At 42.0% G+C, this 20,075-nt stretch overlaps 1 protein-coding gene across 9 annotated transcripts in view; it reads left to right on the forward strand.

Annotated features, from left to right (window-relative positions):
* The window catches only part of CDC42BPA (CDC42 binding protein kinase alpha), a 247,697-nt gene that overhangs the window by 43,708 nt on the left and 183,914 nt on the right, over nucleotides 1-20,075 (forward strand). For all 9 annotated transcript variants that reach the window (XM_040451888.1, XM_040451895.1, XM_040451889.1 and 6 more), the window contains exon 4: nucleotides 8,728-8,876. In XM_040451888.1, coding sequence (XP_040307822.1) covers nucleotides 8,728-8,876 — 149 coding nt within the window. The remainder of the gene's footprint in view (nucleotides 1-8,727; nucleotides 8,877-20,075) is intronic.

Here is a 20,075-nt window from a genome sequence, read left to right on the forward strand (position 1 = left end):
CAAGCGTCCGACTCGTGGTTTCGGCCCAGGTCATGTTCTCGTGGCTCATGAGTTCAAGCCCCACGTCGGGCTCTGTGCTGGCAGCACGGAGCCTGCTTGGGATTCTCCATCTCCCTCTTTTTCTCTGCCCTCTCCCACGTGCTCTCCATCTTTCTCAAGAAAATAAAACTTAATCATCTGCTCATGAATTGATACCAGTAGCCATCTTTGTGAAGACATTTTCACAGATGACATACGAGCCTCTCGTTACAGATCAGCATTTGCAGAGGGCCGTTAGCTTTAGATCCGGATGATGAGGAACACTGACTCTGAGCCCCAATTAAGCAAACTGTTACACCCCCCTCCGCCACATAAAGAATTCCATTTTTCTATTAGTACACCTGTATCACAAAAGTCACACTCAGTTATTTTATTTTGACTTGTACTAACAAAAATGTGTGGAGATTGGTTTTCTATCTTATTATATATCTTGATTTTTCCTCTTGGCCTACAAGCGGAAGTGGTTACTGTCTGGCCCTTTACGGGAAAAGATGGGCGGCCCCCTCCTCGTCATAGATCACAGCGAATACAAGTAGTAGACGAGAATGACTGCCTAGTGCTTGTAAACGAGGAGGGTTCGCCTGGAGAGGACAGAGACAGGGGACCCAGCACGGAGAAGACTCCTGCAGACAGAGCGAGAGAGAGAGATGGGGACTCTGCCCCATTGGGTCTAATGAAGGGGGGGCGGGTTGAGGTGCAGGGAGATGGTTCGCAGTGACGTCAGCTGCACCGTGGCGGTCGGAGAGAAAAGATAAACCGGAAATACCGTGCCCACCCACCAACCCTGGTTTTCTGCCTCAGTGGAATAATGCCTCTCTTGGCCATCTGTGTTCTACTTTGTGCCTTTATGGCCCTTGTCCCCGGTACCTTTCGTCCTAGTGCCCGTTCTCCCCTCGTCCCGGTGAAGTCCAGTTAATACTGCAAGATTGTTCTCAGATTCTGTGTGTTAAAAGTCATTTCCAGAATTCCCGGTTTGAATTCATCTCTCTCATTTCATTTGAGCGTTACCTTCTTTCTTAGTGCTGTCGTTATCTGAGTAACATATGTATATATACACCTTTGACTTAAGTGACATGAACCCTGCTATCTTCAAAAATATAATGAAAAGTTTGTGTAATTTAGTAGTCACAGAGCTCATCTGATTTAGGCCAGATCTTGTCTTTATATCCCTTATGCGCTTGCAGAATGGAATAGTGTGTTTCAAACTTCAGATTGTGACCCATTGGTGGATCATAAAATCAATGGAAGGGTTACAACCAGCATTTAAAAAAATTAAATAAAATAGGAAATGACAGAGTGCAGGCAGTAAGAGGAATTATTGTTTCGTGACATTTATTTCTTGTATGATACGTATCGAACCGTCATATAAATCGTATTTATTATTGTGGGCTTTAGTCAGAATTGTTTAAAAGTCTTGGTGGAGAGCTTTGCATATGTTAGTTCTGTTAAATTGAGTGGGATTATATTTGACTTGATTTAGCCATACTTCTGTGAAATTTTCACAATGAGCGTGTCAGTGCAAATATAATCTACACGCATTTGTCGGCAAAATTTCTAAGAGTAAACACATACCAAGTATTTGGTTAGCAAACTTAACAGCAGTTCATCATGATGGATTTTTGAACGCTTTTCGATAATAAACCCACCAATGACCATGCTTTCTGTTACAGATAGGCGCAACACTGTGGATTCAGGGATTGCTTAGAACTCTGTATTTCGTTATAAACATAGAAGTTTTTAGATACAGAACCGGAGTGTCCAAATACCCAATCTTGTATAGCAACATTTTGCCTCATTTTCATTGACAAAAAGCCTGACTTATTCTGTCTCCTCTGAGGTTAGTCTTCTATGTGTCCTTTGCTTTTGACGTTAGAATTGTTTTTTCATTTCTTGGTGAGAAATATCTCAGTGAGAAATAGTTTATACACACACACACACATATATATACATCACTTCTTAATTTCTCGGTGAGAAATAGCCTATATATATCAGCCCTTAATTTATAGAAAATATAGTTTTAGAATAAAAGTTACAGTGTAACTTTTCTTAGCTGAGAGGAAGCTTGTGCTGGGTTAGTCTCGAGAGTACAAGTCCTAAATTACCTTGGTTATCATCAAAGACTTTCTTTTGAATATTTATAAAATATTAGAAAATAAAATCATTTAGAAATGTTGGCAAGTCTTAGATACCAAAAAGGAAATTTTATTATACAGTTCTTTTCCAAAATAACTGTTAGCCCGGAGGTAGCCACATAAGGAACCTGGTCTGTAGTGCTGTGTGATTCAAGAAAGCCATCAGTCTCACGTATAACCTGCTCAAATATCTCTACGGCCAATTGATGAAAAAATTATATAGCGTCATAGCATATATGTGTTTTATTTGCTTCAGATAAGTTGGCGTAACTTAATGAATGATATCAAAATGTGATTAGACCCTTTTTTTAAAAAAAACTCCTTAAACACAAACCTGCTTAGTTGCATCAACACTGTCACATGCAATTCTTATCACTTGGATGTCATTTAGAATATTATGAATCCGTGAAATTTGTGTCTTCTTCATACCTCCTTGTCCGCTGTTTCCTGTTTAGTTCTTTTATCCTGGAGGGGGAAAAACAGTCAGGGAAATATTTAAAACAAAAATTCTGCTTCTTGAATTAGCATTTGTCAACTGTTTACAGGATGAGAGGCATTTAAATGTTAGATGATGATTAGTCATACCAACTCCAGACTCTTTACAGGAAACCAGTTTGTGCTGAAGATAGAAATTGTTAGAAAAAGGCACGGAAGGATGAGTGCAGGGTGGGCTCCAGGATTAACTGCGAATGTCTCGGAGAGCAGGATGACTAAACAGACTTCCTCTTCTCCCCAAGGAAACTTCCACAAGCATATCTGTTCTAGGAGACATTCTTTCTCCGGAACACAGTTCATTTATTGTATGCTTTCACACGTTGTAGCATTGTTTCTTTGGAATGCAGTTTCTTAGAAGCACAAGATTTGAGATGAAGATTTTTTTTTTTTTTTTTTAAGAAATTCGGAGTTGGAAATCCTATGGTGTGCTTTGGCCATGCCTAGGGGTCTGTTTATTTTGGAGGGATGAAAGATTGCTAGAGACTCCGTCTGTGTCTTTAATTTCCTTTTTAGTATTCTGGCGCCCTGCACATATTCTTTATGTCATGGGTGTAGTCCGTTTTTTTATCGATGACTCTTTTGAGTACAAAGAAGCTGATCTCAGGATCAAGAACCCTGAGCTCTGGTTTTCCGCCCACCCAGGGTATGTTTGGGCAAATCGTTTAACTTCTTACGCCTCTGATTACACAGCCATAAGGCAGGGACAGCAGCTGTGATCCCTGTGTCTGCTACAGGGACCTTATCTAGAAAACCCTGTGCCCGCAGACTGGGACTCCTACTTCATGGAGACAGTGAAAGCACTGGTCACTCAAGCATGAACTTGCCACTTGCCATGCTCTAGTCTCAGCATGAGAGTTCCCTTTCACCTCCCCTGTATCTGTGTAGATTTACTCGCATTTGTACCTGTTCTCATTCTTCCTCTCAGTGTGGATGAGCTATTTGCCTTTGACTTTGGGTCCATCACCTTTGGCCCGTTGCAGAACTTGATATCACTGGTCAACTGCAGTGCTCTTTCCCCTCTACAATACAGAGGTCTAGAAATGTAAGAACCAAGTACATGTTACTGTGCAGCTTGCTCTTGTCCTTCAGTGATCCCATGGGCATATATATTTAATTATTCTTTTTGGCGACTGTATACTACTCCACAGAATGGACATGTTGGATGGATCCGTTTAATGGTTTCCTTGTTGGTCACTATTCATATTGTTTCTGACTTGTTGCAGTTATCAAAGTGCCGTGAGGTAGATATACTTGTCCATATGCCCGACATATTGGAGTTCTTATTTTCCTTGACTGTATTCCTAAAAGTGGGAATACCAGGTCCAGGGGTACGCACCTTTTACATTTCAGTAAGTACAGGAAGTTACTTTCCCGAAGAGTTGCAGTGTGTCAACCCCAAGAAAGCAGTGTCGTTTCAACTCCCTGCTTGGTGCAAAATGGATTTCGTTGTTGCTCTGGTTGTGACCGTGTGTCAGTTGGCTAATTGTGCTTCCTCTTCGGCAAATTAATGGTTAATATAGCCTCAGCCTAGTTTTGCTGGATTGCTTGCCCTCTTCTTGACCCCTGGTGGGGGCCCTTTATGCTAGGATTATTATCTCCTTGACCTATCTTACGAACATCACCTCTCAGTCTGTATTTTTCTTAAACTTGTTTAAAGGCATCTTGGCCATATTGGGTACTATTTTAAAGATAGTTTATGAGTAGGAAGTTGTTCTACCAGATATTAAACTTTACTAATTACTCACTGAGAGCCATATGATACTGACATGTTAATAGACAACCTTAGCAGGATAGAGGCCCAAGAGCAGATCCAAGTGTATTTCACATCCTAAATTATGGTAAGGAGACGTTTCAATCTAATTACAAGACAGAATGGATATTTAATTACTTGTTTTTGATAATTGACTCTTGAAGAGAATAGTTTTCACACCTTGTACAAAAAGACATTTTAGACAAATGAATGAATGAACGGGATTCAAAGTCAGGTTCTTTTCCTTAAAGGGCCTACAGCAATACCTTCTACTCATTTCTGTCACGGTATTTGCATGACACTGAAGTTGCCCACTGATTTGTGTTTTTTTCTCCTTTAGATTGTAAATTCCGTCAAGGCAGGAGCCCTTACTCACTGTGGCGGCTCAGTTGGGGGCTGTGATGGGCGCACCCAGTGGGTGTTTCCTCGCTGTGGGATTGTGCATGAGCTTGTGTGTTCCCCTCTTGTTCTGTATTCTGTCTTCCGTTCGCAACAAAGTCATTTACAGAATAATATATCAAATAGAAAGCTGTTTACTTTGTCCCTAAACCTGTAAGCTTAATGTCATCAAGACAGGCCAGGGGCCTGGATGGGGATTGGGGAAGTGGGTGGGGCTGGAAGTGGATGGACTCCATGGAGATTCAGTAGGAAGTAGATGCAGCAGGACCTTGGTGATTCAGTTGAATGTTGTCCTGAACAAAAGGGAACACGTAAAAGAACGACTGGGCAGCCCTTGGAGAGATCTGCTGGTATGTGTTACGGACAAAAGGAGCTTTTTTTCCTATGTGAGGCTTTTATTGGCCGTTTCTAACGCATCTTGTCTCCCTGATACCAAAACCCGACTGCGAGCATAGTTCATTTTCAACTCATCGCTTTTCTCTTGCGAATTTTCTTTTGTGTTTTCTGCTCATTGCTCTCTCCAGTTGCTGAATTCTGTCTTAGAAACAGTGAATTGACCTCTGAGGGCAAGGTAGGGGAAGAGTATACGAGCAGACAGAGCCAGAACTCTGTTTAGCAGGCCGCAGGAAAGGGAAACTAGGAATAATTAGGTACTATAATTTTTAAAAAATTTTCCTTGAGAGAGCGAGAGAATCCCAAGCAGGTGCCATGCTCAGCGTGGAACCTGATGCGAGGCTCGACCCCACAACCCCGGGATCGCGACCTGAGCCGAGACCAAGAGCCGGACGCTCCACGATCTGAGCCACCAAGGCCCCCCTGTGTATTCATAATTTTGTATGCCGTCTCAAGGAGGTGTCTTTATCATAAAAAGGCACATGGAGAGGCTGAAGGAAAGGGACCCATGGGGTTTATTAAGAGGAAGGACAGAGCGGATTATGGGTGAAAGTAGGCGATAGGCTGGCACAGGGAGCCTGGACTTTGAAGGTGACCGTGGGTGGCAAAAATGTTGACACGAATGTTTCTCAGCAGTTTTCTGGTCGATGGTTACGCTCGGGCCTGAGGAGCCTGGGGTAGTGAGAACAGCTACCGCGCACTGTCGAGGCAGGAAAGCCTTTGATGTAGGAACCTTTTCGCCTTCTTATCCTCCGGGGTTTTCTCCAGGTTTGGGATGGAGAAATCCTGATTGGCGCCTGGTGAATGTTTGTTGAAGGGGTGAGTTATGTTTTACGACTTTCTGTGTGTGTGTATTTGTTTCCAGTTTTCATAGCAGACTTTTCTATTTGAAAAGTTTTTGTGTTTGCTACTCGAAGTACTTTAACTTTAGAGTAGTAGATGTGGGTTTCTTCTCCACAGCCATCGTCATTTCTAGCAACATGTTTACGCCAAGAGTTTCGTTATATTAGTTTGTTCTAATCTTCATGATAGAGTCTGTTAAACATTAGGTCCAGTAAATATAGCAAGTAAACCATAGACCAGAATTTGAAATGCATTGTTTCTCTGATTTTCAAGGATTTAAAAAATGAAGTTGGTTGCTTTTATTTAATAAAAATTGCCCATGCTTATCATTTTAATGTAGAGTGACAAGAATGTGAATTTTCCCAAGACTCTTTAAATCTTAAATGTCAACTTGGTGATAGCACTGAAGTAATATCTTTATTTGGCGATAAAATAATTTTACTTATTTATTTATTGAGAGAGGGACCAAGCAAGCATGCACTCCTACAGGCAGGGGAGAGGACAGAAGGAGAGGGGGAGAGAGAATATTAAGCAGGCTCCATGCCCAAAGCAGGGTTTGATCTCACAACCGTGAGATCACGACCTGAGTTGAAATCACGAGTTGGACGCTTAACCAACTGAGCCACCCAGGTGCCTCTCAGTGATAAAAGCATTTTAACTTGAAGGTGTTATAAGTGACATTTAAGAATCTTCTGTTTACTGTCCTTCATGCTGAGTGCTACACTCAGAAGAAGGTGTCGTTATCATAGATAACATAGATGAGAGAATAAAGTGTCAAAGAGGTTAATTTATTTTTCAAAAGTCATTGATAATCCAGAGTCAGAATTTGAATACAGGTTTCTCTGACTACAAAGATCATCTTTTCACTCTCTGTCTTGTTTTCACTCAACCTAAAAAATATATATGATATGATATGCTATGGTACGATAAAATTACTATACTATCCTGTACTATAATACACACACATATATACGTGTTTATAAAGCGATCTAGAAAATACCAAAAAGCGGGACACCTGGTGGCTGAGTCGGTTAAGCATCTGACTTGATTTCGGCTCAAGTCATGACCTCGTGGTTCATGGGATTGAGCTCTGCGTCGGGCTTCATGCTGGTGGCACAGAGCCTGCTTGGGATTCTCTCTCCTCCTGTCTCTCTGCCCCTCCCCTGCTCGCACTCCCTCTCTCTCTCTCTCTCTCAAAATAAATAAGTAAACTTAAAAACAAAGAAGAAAGAAAATACCAGATGTCTATGACACCATGGGTAATCTAACAACCCAGAGCTAATCCCTGTGAACATTTTGGTGTCTACTCGTCTTTTCATTTTTGGCGTATACCTATGGTAAGGGAAGACTTGTTTTCACTTACGTTCCCCAGTACTCTCTCAGTACTGCTTTGCTTCTGACATGAGGTGTGTGGGTTTCTGCAACACCAGCAGAGTATCCTGTGGTTTAACTCCATTCTGATGCCGGCCACCTGGAGATAGTGTCACATCCCATAGGCTAAGGGGTCCAGTCCTACAAGACTCCCTCCTCACCCCTAGGTACAAGTTCAGGTTACTACTTGTGCTTCTGACTCACAGACGGTAGGTTGGAGATCGTCACGACTTAATCCTCAGATACGGCTGGTCTGCTGGGGCAGCTCACCGGACTCAGGAGGAGCTCCGTGACGCAGGTGTACAAGGCTGGGTACGGTGAGGGAGGCGTGGAGCCTCCCCCCCCCCCCGCCCCGCACCGCAGCACCTCCACTTGTTGGCCGACCTGGAAGCTCTCCAAACCTCATCCTTTTGGGTTTCTAGGACAGCGTCCTTAGATAGGCATGATCTATCAAGTCATTAGCCATTAAGGATGGATTTAGCCTCGGCCCTTCCCTAGAAATTTCCAACCTTCTAATCTCATTTGGTTCCCCTGGCGACCAGCCTCCGTCCTTAGGTTACCTAAGGACTTTGCAGAAGTCACCTCATCAACATAAATACTAGTGTGGTTGAAAGGAGTTTCTTGTAAATAACAAAAGCTAGCTTTGTGCCAACAAATGTATGTATTTCTTACTATAAATCACAGTATCGTATACACATACTCGTGGGAGTCCATATCTAAAATTACTTGGCTTCTGTTTATATAGACCTAAGAAGAGTACCGTTTGGATACTTCTGCACTATCAGAAATAAGAGGAGTATGTACATCGTGGAAATTATTATGTCCTGTATAAGAGTGCTTTCCAAATGCTGGTCCAGTGCTGGTTTAATAAAGTTGCTACCAGTCCAAGAGAAAAGAGGGAAAACGTAATAATGGTTATAAAAGGAATCTATTCAACATACGTGGCTGGCTTGCATTCGAATTACTGTAATCACTTGTGAATTAAAATGTTTATTCTTCTATGAAACGTTGATAAAACTATGGTCTGTTATAGGCGGTGATGTTGATGTTCCTTTTTGATGTCGTTACTTGGCAAAGTATAACAACAAAACAATGGTAGTCCTTCGTTGTTCCCTGGCTCAATTTTCAAAAACTTTATATTCTTGCCTCAGGAAGCATACAGGCTTTGTGAGGATCATCTCACACAGCTTCTCGTTAATTAACAACGACGGTATTTGACCCCAGTGCCGTTTGACCTTGGGTTCTATCACATACATTAACTTTTCACCCTGATTATTTGATTACTTTTTTTCTTCTCATTCCCAGTACCTGGTGATGGATTATTATGTTGGTGGGGATTTGCTGACTCTGCTCAGCAAATTTGAAGATAGACTGCCTGAAGATATGGCTCGGTTTTACCTGGCTGAGATGGTGATAGCGATCGACTCCGTTCATCAGCTGCACTACGTACACAGGTGGGTAAGACCTTACGCGGCAGCGGGCTGTGTGAGTGTGGAAGCAGACGTTTTTAGAGGAACGTGGTGCTTTTCATGGCCACGGAGGAATTTTGTCTTTGTAAACTGTTTGACAGGTGTAATGATTGATTTAAAGTCTTCCCTACAGATGCGTGTTTGATTGTATGCAGTGTACGATGGAATGATAAAAATAGGCCTGTTTACCAAATGATTTTTCATTTGGGATTCTTCTTCGACCTGTTGACACACGTTAGAAGTCTCTCTCTCTGTGAACAGCTCGTAATAATTTATGTGAAGAGCTTAAGGAGCAGTCTCACATTTCATTTTTATTTTTCATTAAAAAAAATGTTTTTTAAGTTTTTTTATTTATTTTTGAGAGAGAGCCAGAGTGAGCTTGGCTCTGGGACAGAAAGAGCCAGAGGGAGAGAGGATCACAAGCAGGCTCTGTGCCATCAGCACAGAGCCCGTCGCGGGGCCCGATCCCACGAACTGGGAGATCGTTCATGGGCCAAAATCAAGAGTTGGACACTTAACCGACTGAGCCACAAGGCACCCCAAAGGAAGATCACTTTGATTAACACTTTTCTATTCATCAGATCTCACTGGGGCTCTTGCCTACTCATATGCTTTTCCCTATTGATATTTGATAGGCACAAAGTTTATTAAAAATAAAAGGATGAATATGCTTTGAAAATTGTAAAACATGACGTGTTTTATGATGGTATTAGGGTCTCGAGTGAATTACAGGATGCGAAACCAAAGTGCTTCTTTCTTTGCTCAAACAGTAAGCCACGGTCCTAGCTGAGGACTCATTTAAAAATACTTTAAAAATATCATTTTATTGAACATTTAAAGAATGTTAGTTTCATGGGGTTTTGTGAAACTGTACCCAATTCACATCTAAATTCTCAATAAGGAATGATTACTTTTGAAAATAATTCCTCTGGATTGGAGATAGTAAATATGAGGTATTTGTGTTACCTGCCCTTCTTCCAGGCTGTGACACAGATACTCTTAACTGATCATAAGACCCTTTCCCACCGACTCTATGTGCAGTCTTAGAGTTCTTCTCAACACAGCATTCTACCTGACAACTATCTTTCTGACGTTGACATTGAGAAGCATTTCAACCCTGAGCTCTGTTAAATACGTGTAATTTTACGAGGTACCTAACGTTAAATGAATCCCATTCATTTCATTGTTGGACAGCTCCGATGTCATAGAATTTTACTTTATGTTAAGCTGAATTTCTTTTTCTCCTAATCGTTGGTCCTAGTTTTGCTGTAGAACCACATACCATAATCTAATTTATCTTGTTACCATGCCTTCTGAAGCCATCTTCTCTTTAGGCTAAACATCTAAATACCTGTAGTTTCTGGGTTCTCAAGGCTTATGTACACATTCTGTCTCCCACTATCTGACATGCACATAGTACCCTCACCCTCACCTTGTGCCTTCTCCCTCCTCTCTCTCTCCCTTTACTCTTCAGTGGACGTGTTCTGCTAGGTTAACGTACCTCTTAAAATGTGGCTCTCATTTTCTGGACAGATTGTATTTTAGTAGATGCTTTACTGAGGAAATATTCCTGGGGTCTTCTTTTATAAATAGCACTGTGCTAAACTGCATAAAATTTTAAGTAAGTGTAGCATATGGTCCTGACTTGGAAAAGGCTTCCAGTCCCTTTGGGGACACAAAACACAAGACATAAATAAGAACTAAAGTAATAAAAGTTAAATAATCACTTAGGGCAAAAGTTTAAGAGATGGAGTGAGCCCAGATTGCGAACTCTTTGTTGGGTTATACAAGCAAATTACAGTGAACTCAGAGAAACAAATAATCTTAATTCTTAAGATTACCATTCATTAAGAAAACCATTCTTAATGGTTTTTTCCACTGGTTATTTAACTCTCACTATGTGTTACGGACTTTACCTGTATTATTCTAATTCTGACAATAAATCTATGATTTGGGTGTCATCTAAAATGGATGTTCCATTTTACAGATGAGGAAACCCAGCTTCAGAGACATGAGTCGGTAATTAGCATAGGCTGGATTAAAATCGAAGTCAGGCTGATGCCGGAATTTATGCTGTTCATATAACATCATATTGCTCATAAGAGGATGCTTTACTGGTAGGACTTTGCAGAATAAAAAGGCTTTCTGTGGGCAGAGAGGAAGGCGTTCTAGAAACAAGGGATGAAGGAGACAGGGACACAGGCGGGCAGAGGGCGGGTCTAGAGAGGTGTTGGTAGGTGACTCGGCTGAAGAAAAGAGCTCATGTGGAGTTTAGGAAGAGAGATTTCAATCCCTGTTGTGGAAACGTTTGAACACCATGCTGTAGACTTTAGATCTTGGGAGCCATCAAGTTACCGATACTTTTAGGTAATGTAGTGTTTGATTAAAACAGTGTGTTAATAAGTAAGTTGACTTTACAGTAAACTGTGTATCAGTTTTCATGTTTTGCTGGATTTCAGAATGTTTTATAGTCATGAATTTCAAGTAGAGGGAGTTAGAGAAGACAAAAAGGGAGTAGTGGAGACTGGATGTGTTCGGGGAAGGAAATACTTTTTTTCCCTTGTGTTCTTGTATTTTATTATTTTTTAAAAATGTTTATGGATTTATTTTGAGAGAGAGTGTGTGTGAGAACAGGGAAGGGGTAGAGAGAGAGGGAGAGAGGGAATCCCAAGCAGCCTCCGTGCTGCCATCACAGAGCCCGATGCGGGGCTTGAACTCACGAACCGTAAGATCATGACCTAAGCCAAAATCAGGAGTCAGATGCTTAACTGACCAAAGCATCCAGGTGCCCCTCCCCTTGTGCTCTTTCAAACTACATTTATTTCCAAACCTATAAAATACATTATTGGTCTTCTGACAGCACAGACATTTTCATATGAAAATTTTGTCTTCACTTATGCATCGGGAGAAAGGAGCAGTGGAGAGTAGTGGATGAGAAGAATCATGAAATCATACATACGAGTGTTGAGCACATTGTGAGATTTCAGTCAAGAACATTGCAACTTCCTTTGAAATGTCTAGAAATACACTTTAAAAACACATTGTAAGGCATTATGTTACCTGTTTTCAGAGATGTTAATTATGAGATGAAAGAGACAGGAATGGGGACATGGAAATAAGAAGCGCAGAGATTGACTCTGGAAGGCTGTAAAATTGATTTACAAACTGACCCCATAAAGTACAGACATTTTCTAGTAACATGATGTAGTAAAAACAAGCATTAAGCTCGGTGCCAGCAGACTTATGCACTGTTCTGGTTCCCCCATAAGCTTTTTAAACTTAGATTCCAAAACATGATTTATCACTGAGATTACAGCAACTTGAAACTTCTTTTTTTTTTTTAACGTTTATTTTGAGACAGAGACAGAGCATGAATGGGGGAGGGGCAGAGAGAGAGAGGGAGACACAGAATCCGAAGCAGGCCCCAGGCTCTGGGCTGTCAGCACAGAGCCCGACGCGGGGCTCAAACCCACAAACCGCGAGATCATGACCTGAGCCGAAGTTGGATGCTCAACCGGCTGAGCTGCCCAGGCGCCCCAAGCTCCTCCCCTTTTAAAGAGGCAGGGAAAGGACGCAGTGGGACTGAGGACAGAAGAAACATGGCAGCAGTAGAGCTGTTGTTGGTAGCGAGGCTGATGGAGGTGCTTTAAACGTTAAAGAGGTCCGTTCTCCCCAAACTGATCTGCGGGTTCGATACAGCGCCTGTCAAAATCCCGGCAGGGTTCTTGTTTTCTTGTTCTTTTAAATCCAGGTGAAAGTACGTGTCGAGCTCTCCACCCGCAACAAGTCCAGCTCCTGCCCTTGTGTTGGTAGTTGTGTTTAGGCCTCAGGCTCCTGGCTTGTCCCTAAGCGACTGTCCCTAGCTACAAATTTAATAACATCATTTCATTTTCAGTAGTTACGACAGCTCACAGGTTTTTCCTTTAGAGCAGTAAAGATTTTTTATTTGTTAGGTACACACAGGCTTACTGCAAAGTTTACATGGAAATGCAGTGAAACTGGAGTAGCTAAAATGATTCTTTTAATGATTTTGGAAAAGGAGAACGAAGTAGTCAGAGTAACTACCTACTGTTGAGAGTTACTACGTTGCTGCCTTAAGCAAGACACTGCGTAGTGGGGGAGGAGTAGACATCACAGATCACCAGGTAGAAAGGAGAACCCAGGCCGAAATGTACGCAGTTACCTCCAGCTGATTTTGACGACGGTGCTGACGCAACTCAGTGGAGGAAGGATCATCTTCAGCAAACAGCACGGAATCGTAAGCGAAAAAACAAACTTCCTTCAGCCTCACACAAATGTGAAAAATAGTTCAACATGGGTCATGGATTTAAGTAGATGACATAGGGGTACCTGGGTGGCCCAGTCAGTTGAGCAGCTGACCAGCTCAGGTCACGATCAGGTCAGGTTCGTGGGTTTGAGCCCCGCACGGGGCCCTGTGCTGTCAGCGCAGAGCCCGCTTCAGACCCTCTGTCCCCCGCACCTGCACCTCCCCTGCTCATGCTCTCTCTCAAAAATAAAAAGTAAGTAAATAAAAATAAACATTAAAAAAATATTCAACGTAAAAGTAGAAAACTTTCAGAAGAAAACATCAAAGGACGTCTTCTGGACCTAGGGCTTGGTGAGGAGTTCCTAGGACACCAAAAATTACTCAAGTGGACTTCATCAACACTAAAAACGTACACTTCTAAGGCCCAGGTAAGCCGATGAAAGGGCAGGCTCCAGAATGGGGGTAAATATTTGCAGACCACATACAGGATGTACACCTTACAAAGAACTCGAAACACAATCCTCAAGAAACCTCAGATAGTCCAGTTATAGGATGGACGAAAGACCCAAAGAGACACCGTGCCCAAGAGGAGATCTGGATGGCAGTGAGCACATAAACAGCTGTTCAGTGCCCTTGCCATTAGCAAACTGCGAACTACACCCCCCATGAGAGGCAGGCCAGTGAGCAGGTATTAGGACCGCTAAAATACGGACCAGCGGTCCTACTAAGTGCTGATGACCCTACGGAGAAAGGAGATCTCCCACACATTGCTGGTAGGAAGGTAAGATGGTTTGGCTACTCTGGAAACAGTTTGCAACTTTAAACAAAGTAAACATGCACTTACCATGTGACCTGGTTGTTGGCGTTTGTAGACATTTATCCCAGAACAATTAAAGCATATTTGCAGAAAAACCTGTACGTGAATATTCGTAGCAGCTTTGTTTGTAACCGCAAAATACTAGAAATGGCCCTCGAGTCCCTCCCGGGCGGCATGGTAGCCACCTGCTGGGCGCCCCGTGGGCCCGCGGCACTGGGAGCACACGGCAGCCTGGGCGGCCCCAAACGGTCCTGAGTGACGAGCATGGACGCTCAGAACGTTACGTTGTTTATGACTCCACTTACCTAACATTCTTGAATTACCAAAACTACAGAGGTTGAAAGCCGATGAATGGTTCCCAGGGGACAAGGTCAGGGGCAGAGTGGGGAGTGAGACAGCACGGGGCAGTTCTCTTTTGTGGTGATAGTACAGCCGTGCGTCTTGAATGTGGTGGTAGTTACATGAGTCTGTACGTGGGCTAAAATCGCGTGGAATACGCACAGGTTAGAAAAGGATAAAAGCCGAAAGGTCTCTGACGGAACATTAACGTAGTAGCGTCAGCTTCCTGGTTTTGCTATTGTGCCCTGGACGTAATACGTTGTAACCAGCGGAGAAGCCGGATGGAAGGGTACATGGGAGTCGTTGTACTATTTATGCAATTTCCTTTGACTCTGTAATCATTTCAAAATGGAAAGGTTTGGGGGCACCTGGGTGGCTCAGTCGGCCACCTGGGTGGCTCAGTGGGCGCTTAAGCCCAGATCTTGATTTCGACTCAGGTCATGATCTCGTGGTTCGTGGGATCGAGCCCCACGTCGGTCTCTGCGCCAACCATGTGGAGTCTGCTTGGGACTCTGTCTCTCCCTCTCTCCCTGCCTCTCCCCTGCTTGCTTTCCCTCTCTCTCTCAAAAATAAATAAATAAACTTTAAAGAAAAAATAGGGAAAGATTTTAAGGGAAAAAAAAATTACCTCTATTACTTTCTTTTCACAAGTCTGGAAACCAGGCCCAGGAAACTCTCTATCTTGGTGGATTCCTCAGGATTGCCAAATTTGCTTAGGCTTCTGGCCTGCCAGGAAGTGATTGTTCTTTCTGTAACTCAGAACTTAGATGATGTGCAATTCAGGAGGTAAGCGGAGTCCACTTAGTGAAAGTCAGCATTGAAAAGGACCCTGGACTGAACCCTGAGGAGTTTCAGTATTTCGAGACGGGGTAGAGTAGCAGTGGCCAACGAAGCAAACTAAGAAGAAACAATTGGAGGAAGATAATGAGAATATGCGGAATAAAGTAAATCATCTTTCCCTTTATGTTTAATAACATTAATGTCTTAACTGATGCATTTCTTTTTTTTTTTTTTTTTTAATTTTTTTAATGTATGTTTGTTTATTTTTGAGAGAAAGCACGAGCAGGAGAGGGGCAGAGAGAGGGAGACACGGAATCCAAAGCAGCTCCAGACTCTGAGCCATCAGCCCAGAGCCCAATGCGGGACTCAAACCCACGATCCGCGAGCTCATGACCTGAGCCAAAGCCAGAAGCCTAACCGACTGAGCCACCCAGGTGCCCCTTAGCTGATGCATTCCAAACCAACATTTAATATCATTTTTTGTGTCCTGGGTGTTGGAATGGGAGTGAGGGCTGCCTTATGGAAGTCATATGCTCTTTACATTCAGTTTATTGCCTTTTGAAAAAAGACTAAGGGGGCGCCTGGGTGGCGCAGTCGGTTAAGCGTCCGACTTCAGCCAGGTCACGATCTCGCGGTCCGTGAGTTCGAGCCCCGCGTCAGGCTCTGGGCTGTTGGCCCGGAGCCTGGAGCCTGTTTCCGATTCTGTGTGTCCCTCTCTCTCTGCCCCTCCCCCGTTCATGCTCTGTCTCTCTCTGTCCCAAAAGTAAATAAAAAACGTTGAAAAAAAAATTAAAAAAAAAAAAAGACTAAGTTTAAGGAAATACTTCTGCTTCACAGTTTTGCCCGAGTAGGACAGATTTTATTTTTATAAATTCATTCATGGTGAAAGTATTGTTCAGCCAGCACCGTTTGCCCAACATTCTACCTATTTTCTTAGGTGAGGTACTCCTATTGAGTATCTCAATAGGAGTGGAGGAAATAATGCCTTTATTTTGAAAAATTACTTTGAGATAAGCTTAACTCTAATGACAGAGAGCAGTTGAATGACAACAAAACCAGGTTTAAAAAAGCAGTAGGAATTACATACCTAAACACTGTGGAGATGGAGAGTGTGAACAAGTGAATCAGGAGGACCTCTTGGAGGAAACCTGTCTGTGATAGGAAGTAGATGGTTTAAGACATTGAAATAAGGGCACCTGGGTGGCTCAGTCGGTTGAGCGTCCGACTCCGGCTCAGGTCATGATCTCGCGGTTTGTGAGTTTGAGCCCCGCGTCGGGCTCTGTGCTGACAGCTCGGAGCCTGGAGCCCGCTTCGGATTCCGTGTCTCCCTCTCTCTCTACCCCTCCCCAACTCGTGCTCTGTCTCTCAAAAATGAATAAATGTTAAAAATTTATTAAAAAAAAAAAAAGACATTGAAATAGCTTCCCTGAGGAAGGAAGACCAAAGTAAGCAAGATATACGACGATTGACTGTTAACGTTTAGAAATAAAATTTTGTCGTTATTTTAATGTGAAAGATATCACTTAAATACTTAGGAAAATACGGTATAAAAATATTGTTATGAAAGCATGTCCATATTTTTTAAATGCTTTTAGCAAAATAGCTGGTTTTTTCCCTGTGTTTATTGAAACACTATTTCAGCTGTCCCAAAATACCTTATTTTCAGTCTGTCAACTCAGATTTTCGCCTTTGCCACAGAGGCACTCCAGTTTCCAACTTGAAGTCTGAATGCCAACATTTCCATTTTTGATTTGCTGAATAAACAGTTTGCATTTTAAGAGTGTGTCTTTTCTTTTCAATCGTTTATTTGCTTGAATGTAAAATTTGTGAGAGAGATTATTTGTAACAAGTAAACAGTATCATGTGGCATATGTCGGACTCCGGTTGATGAAAGTACACGCCAAATGTTGGGTTAGAATATAAAGCAAGCCCTAATTATAGGTTGGGGAAAAAAACCCCAACTTCTTTCTAAATATGCTAATTAAACTCAGCAGCAGGCTTGGTGTTCAGATTGTCAGCTGCAACTCTAAGCATGCTGATGATGAAAGGCATAAAATCCTGCTACAACAGCCAAAAAAACCAAGCTTCATCCGATCAGAACGTTATGTTTGATGATCCCGTGGCATAGTTTGAAATGACAAAAATGGAAAGATGAGGACGTTTATGACGTTTTTAAATAATACAGAGATAATCAGAATGTTGCTTCTGGTACCAAAACGTTAGCAGCCAATATTGTGTCCTTACCTTGATTTCTGTTTCTAGTGGAGTCTTGTCTGTGATAAGACCATTTTAAGAGCGGTGCACCTGTTGTCCACCAACCAGAAGGACCCTACTAGAAACTACTTTGATAGAGAAGGGAAGGTCACTGAGGGCTGGCAGGTCACAGAGATCAGTGATAATAGAAAGTATTAACAATGTATAACAATGCTTTAAGCTTGTCGATCAGAGAGAATTAGACATACGTATATAATCTGCAGAGAGAAGCTCCTTTCTTTACGTTAGATCACCTGTCATTGTACAGTTCTTTGTGGAAATAGACATCCTTATAGTTAGGTAATGGTAGACTGTGAAACCGATTTTTTTAAACGGAGAATTCTCTATTCTAAACCTTTCAGAAGCAGTTTTAAATTTTTTTCTTTTTAACGTTTATTTATTTTGGGGACAGAGAGAGACAGAGCATGAATGGGGGAGGGGCAGAGAGAGAGGGAGACACAGAATCGGAAGCAGGCTCCAGGCTCTGAGCTGTCAGCACAGAGCCCGACGTGGGGCTCAAACCCACAGACCATGAGATCGTGACCTGAGCTGAAGTCGGATGCTTAACCGACTGAGCCACCCAGGCGCCTCTCAGAAGCAGTTTTAAAAAACGATCTAAAAATCACAAACTTGTCTTAATTGGCTCTATTCATAAAAGCATTAGATCTTATCCTTGATAATTAACATTAATAGTTGTCATTGGTATGTAACTGGCTCCTGACGTTTTCCCAAACTTTTTTCCGCTGGTAGAAGTAAAGAGTGATCTCTACCTTTCTGTATTACTTGCCAGTGATATTCAGGGGATCTTCATTAAAAATTGCTGTTAAGATCTAATTATAAAGAGTTCTTTTTAACAGTTTTATTGAGCTGTAATTCACATACCATACAATTCAGTCAGTTAAAGCATACAGTGGTTTTTAGTATTTTCACAGGTACATTCAACCATTACTTCAGTCCATTTTAAACCATTGTCATCATTTCAAAAAGAAACCCTGTTCCCTTTTTTCCCCCACCCTCAGCAGCCATTAATCTGTCTCTATAGATTTGTCTAGTCTGGACACTGAATGAAATCATGTAATGGGTCTCTTTTGACTGGCTTCTTTCACTTGGCATACTGTTTTCTTTCTTTTTTTTAAGTTTATTTATTTTTTTAATTTTTTTTTCAACATTTATTTATTTTTGGGACAGAGAGAGACAGAGCATGAACGGGGGAGGGGCAGAGAGAGAGGGAGACACAGAATCGGAAACAGGCTCCAGGCTCTGAGCCATCAGCCCAGAGCCCGACGCGGGGCTCGAACTCACGGACCGCGAGATCGTGACCTGGCTGAAGTTGGACGCTCAACCGACTGCGCCACCCAGGCGCCCCGAAGTTTATTTATTTTTGAGGGAGAGAGAGAGAGAAAAAGAGACAGAACATGAGTAGGGGAGGGGCAGAGAGAGAGGGAGATACGGAATCTGAAGCAGGCTCCAGGCTCCAAGCTGTCCGCACAGAGCCTGACACGGGGCTTGAACTCCCGAACCACGAGATCATGACCTGAGCCGGAGTCGGACTCTTAACTGACTGAGCCACCCAGGCGTCCCTCAGCATACTGGTTTCAAGCCTCAGGCATGTTGTAGAGGATGTTAGATACATCTCAGATTAACTAGGTTGACTGGTAAAACTAAAATACCAACGTTCTCTGGAGATTTTTGACAGAATCCACAGTGTGCATGGGATCACAACGTGCACAGAACAATCCAGAATTACTCAGTGTATCAGGAAATTATGATTCAGTCTCAAGAGGAAAATGTGGACTCCTAGCTCAAGATGACCCAGGTCACCCAGGTTTGAATTATAAGAATTATCAGGTAAAACCTGATCTAATTCTCTTGTCCCCTGTGTCCTTGAGAATCTGGCCCCTTGGTATAGTGAAAGATATCACTTAAATACTTAGATTAGTATTTATTTTAAATATACTTAATGAAGTAATAGAAAACACATTTGAAATGAATGAGATGATAGAAAATCTCACTAGTAGAAAAAAAAAAAAAGAACCAAATGAAAACTTCAGAAAAGAAAAATACAGTATCTCGGGTAAAAATTCACTGAGTGGTTTCTGTATCAGAAAGGAGACTCAAAGGAAAAAGCCTATGAAATTAAATATAGATCAGTAGAAATTCTCTTATGCAAAGCAGGCGTGAAAAGATTGGAAGAATGAACAGATTAGAGATGAAAAGATCCAACATATGTAATTGGTGCCCCAGAAAAAGAGAATAAGGCAGAAAAAATAATGGCTTAAAACTTCCCAAGTTTGGAGAAACATATGAGTTTATAGAATCAACAATTGTGTCAAGCCAAAGCAATAGAAATTCGAAGAAAATCACTCCTAGCACCTCCAAATCAAAATATGGAATTAAAGGATATGAAAAGTCTTGATAGCATCTAGAGGAAAATAGCATTTTACATGGGAAAAACAAGTTGAAAGATCTCAGATTTCTCATCACAACCACGGGTACTAAAAGACAAAATTTTGACAACACTGGAAAGAAGAAAACTATCAACCTTATTCCCTTAGGAATGAAGTTAAAAAGAGGATATTTTCAGATAGATGCAACCCAAGAGCATTTATTGCTTAAGACCTTCCTTACAAGAAACACTGATGACATATTTCAGAATGAAGAGTCAGCAGAGGAAATGCAGATCTTTAAGAAAGAAGAAAGAGCATAATAAATGGTAAAAAAAAAAAAA

This window comes from Herpailurus yagouaroundi, unplaced genomic scaffold, assembly GCF_014898765.1.
Source record: "Herpailurus yagouaroundi ecotype Mexico unplaced genomic scaffold, PumYag 205, whole genome shotgun sequence".
NCBI classification, from domain to species: Eukaryota; Metazoa; Chordata; class Mammalia; order Carnivora; family Felidae; genus Herpailurus; species Herpailurus yagouaroundi.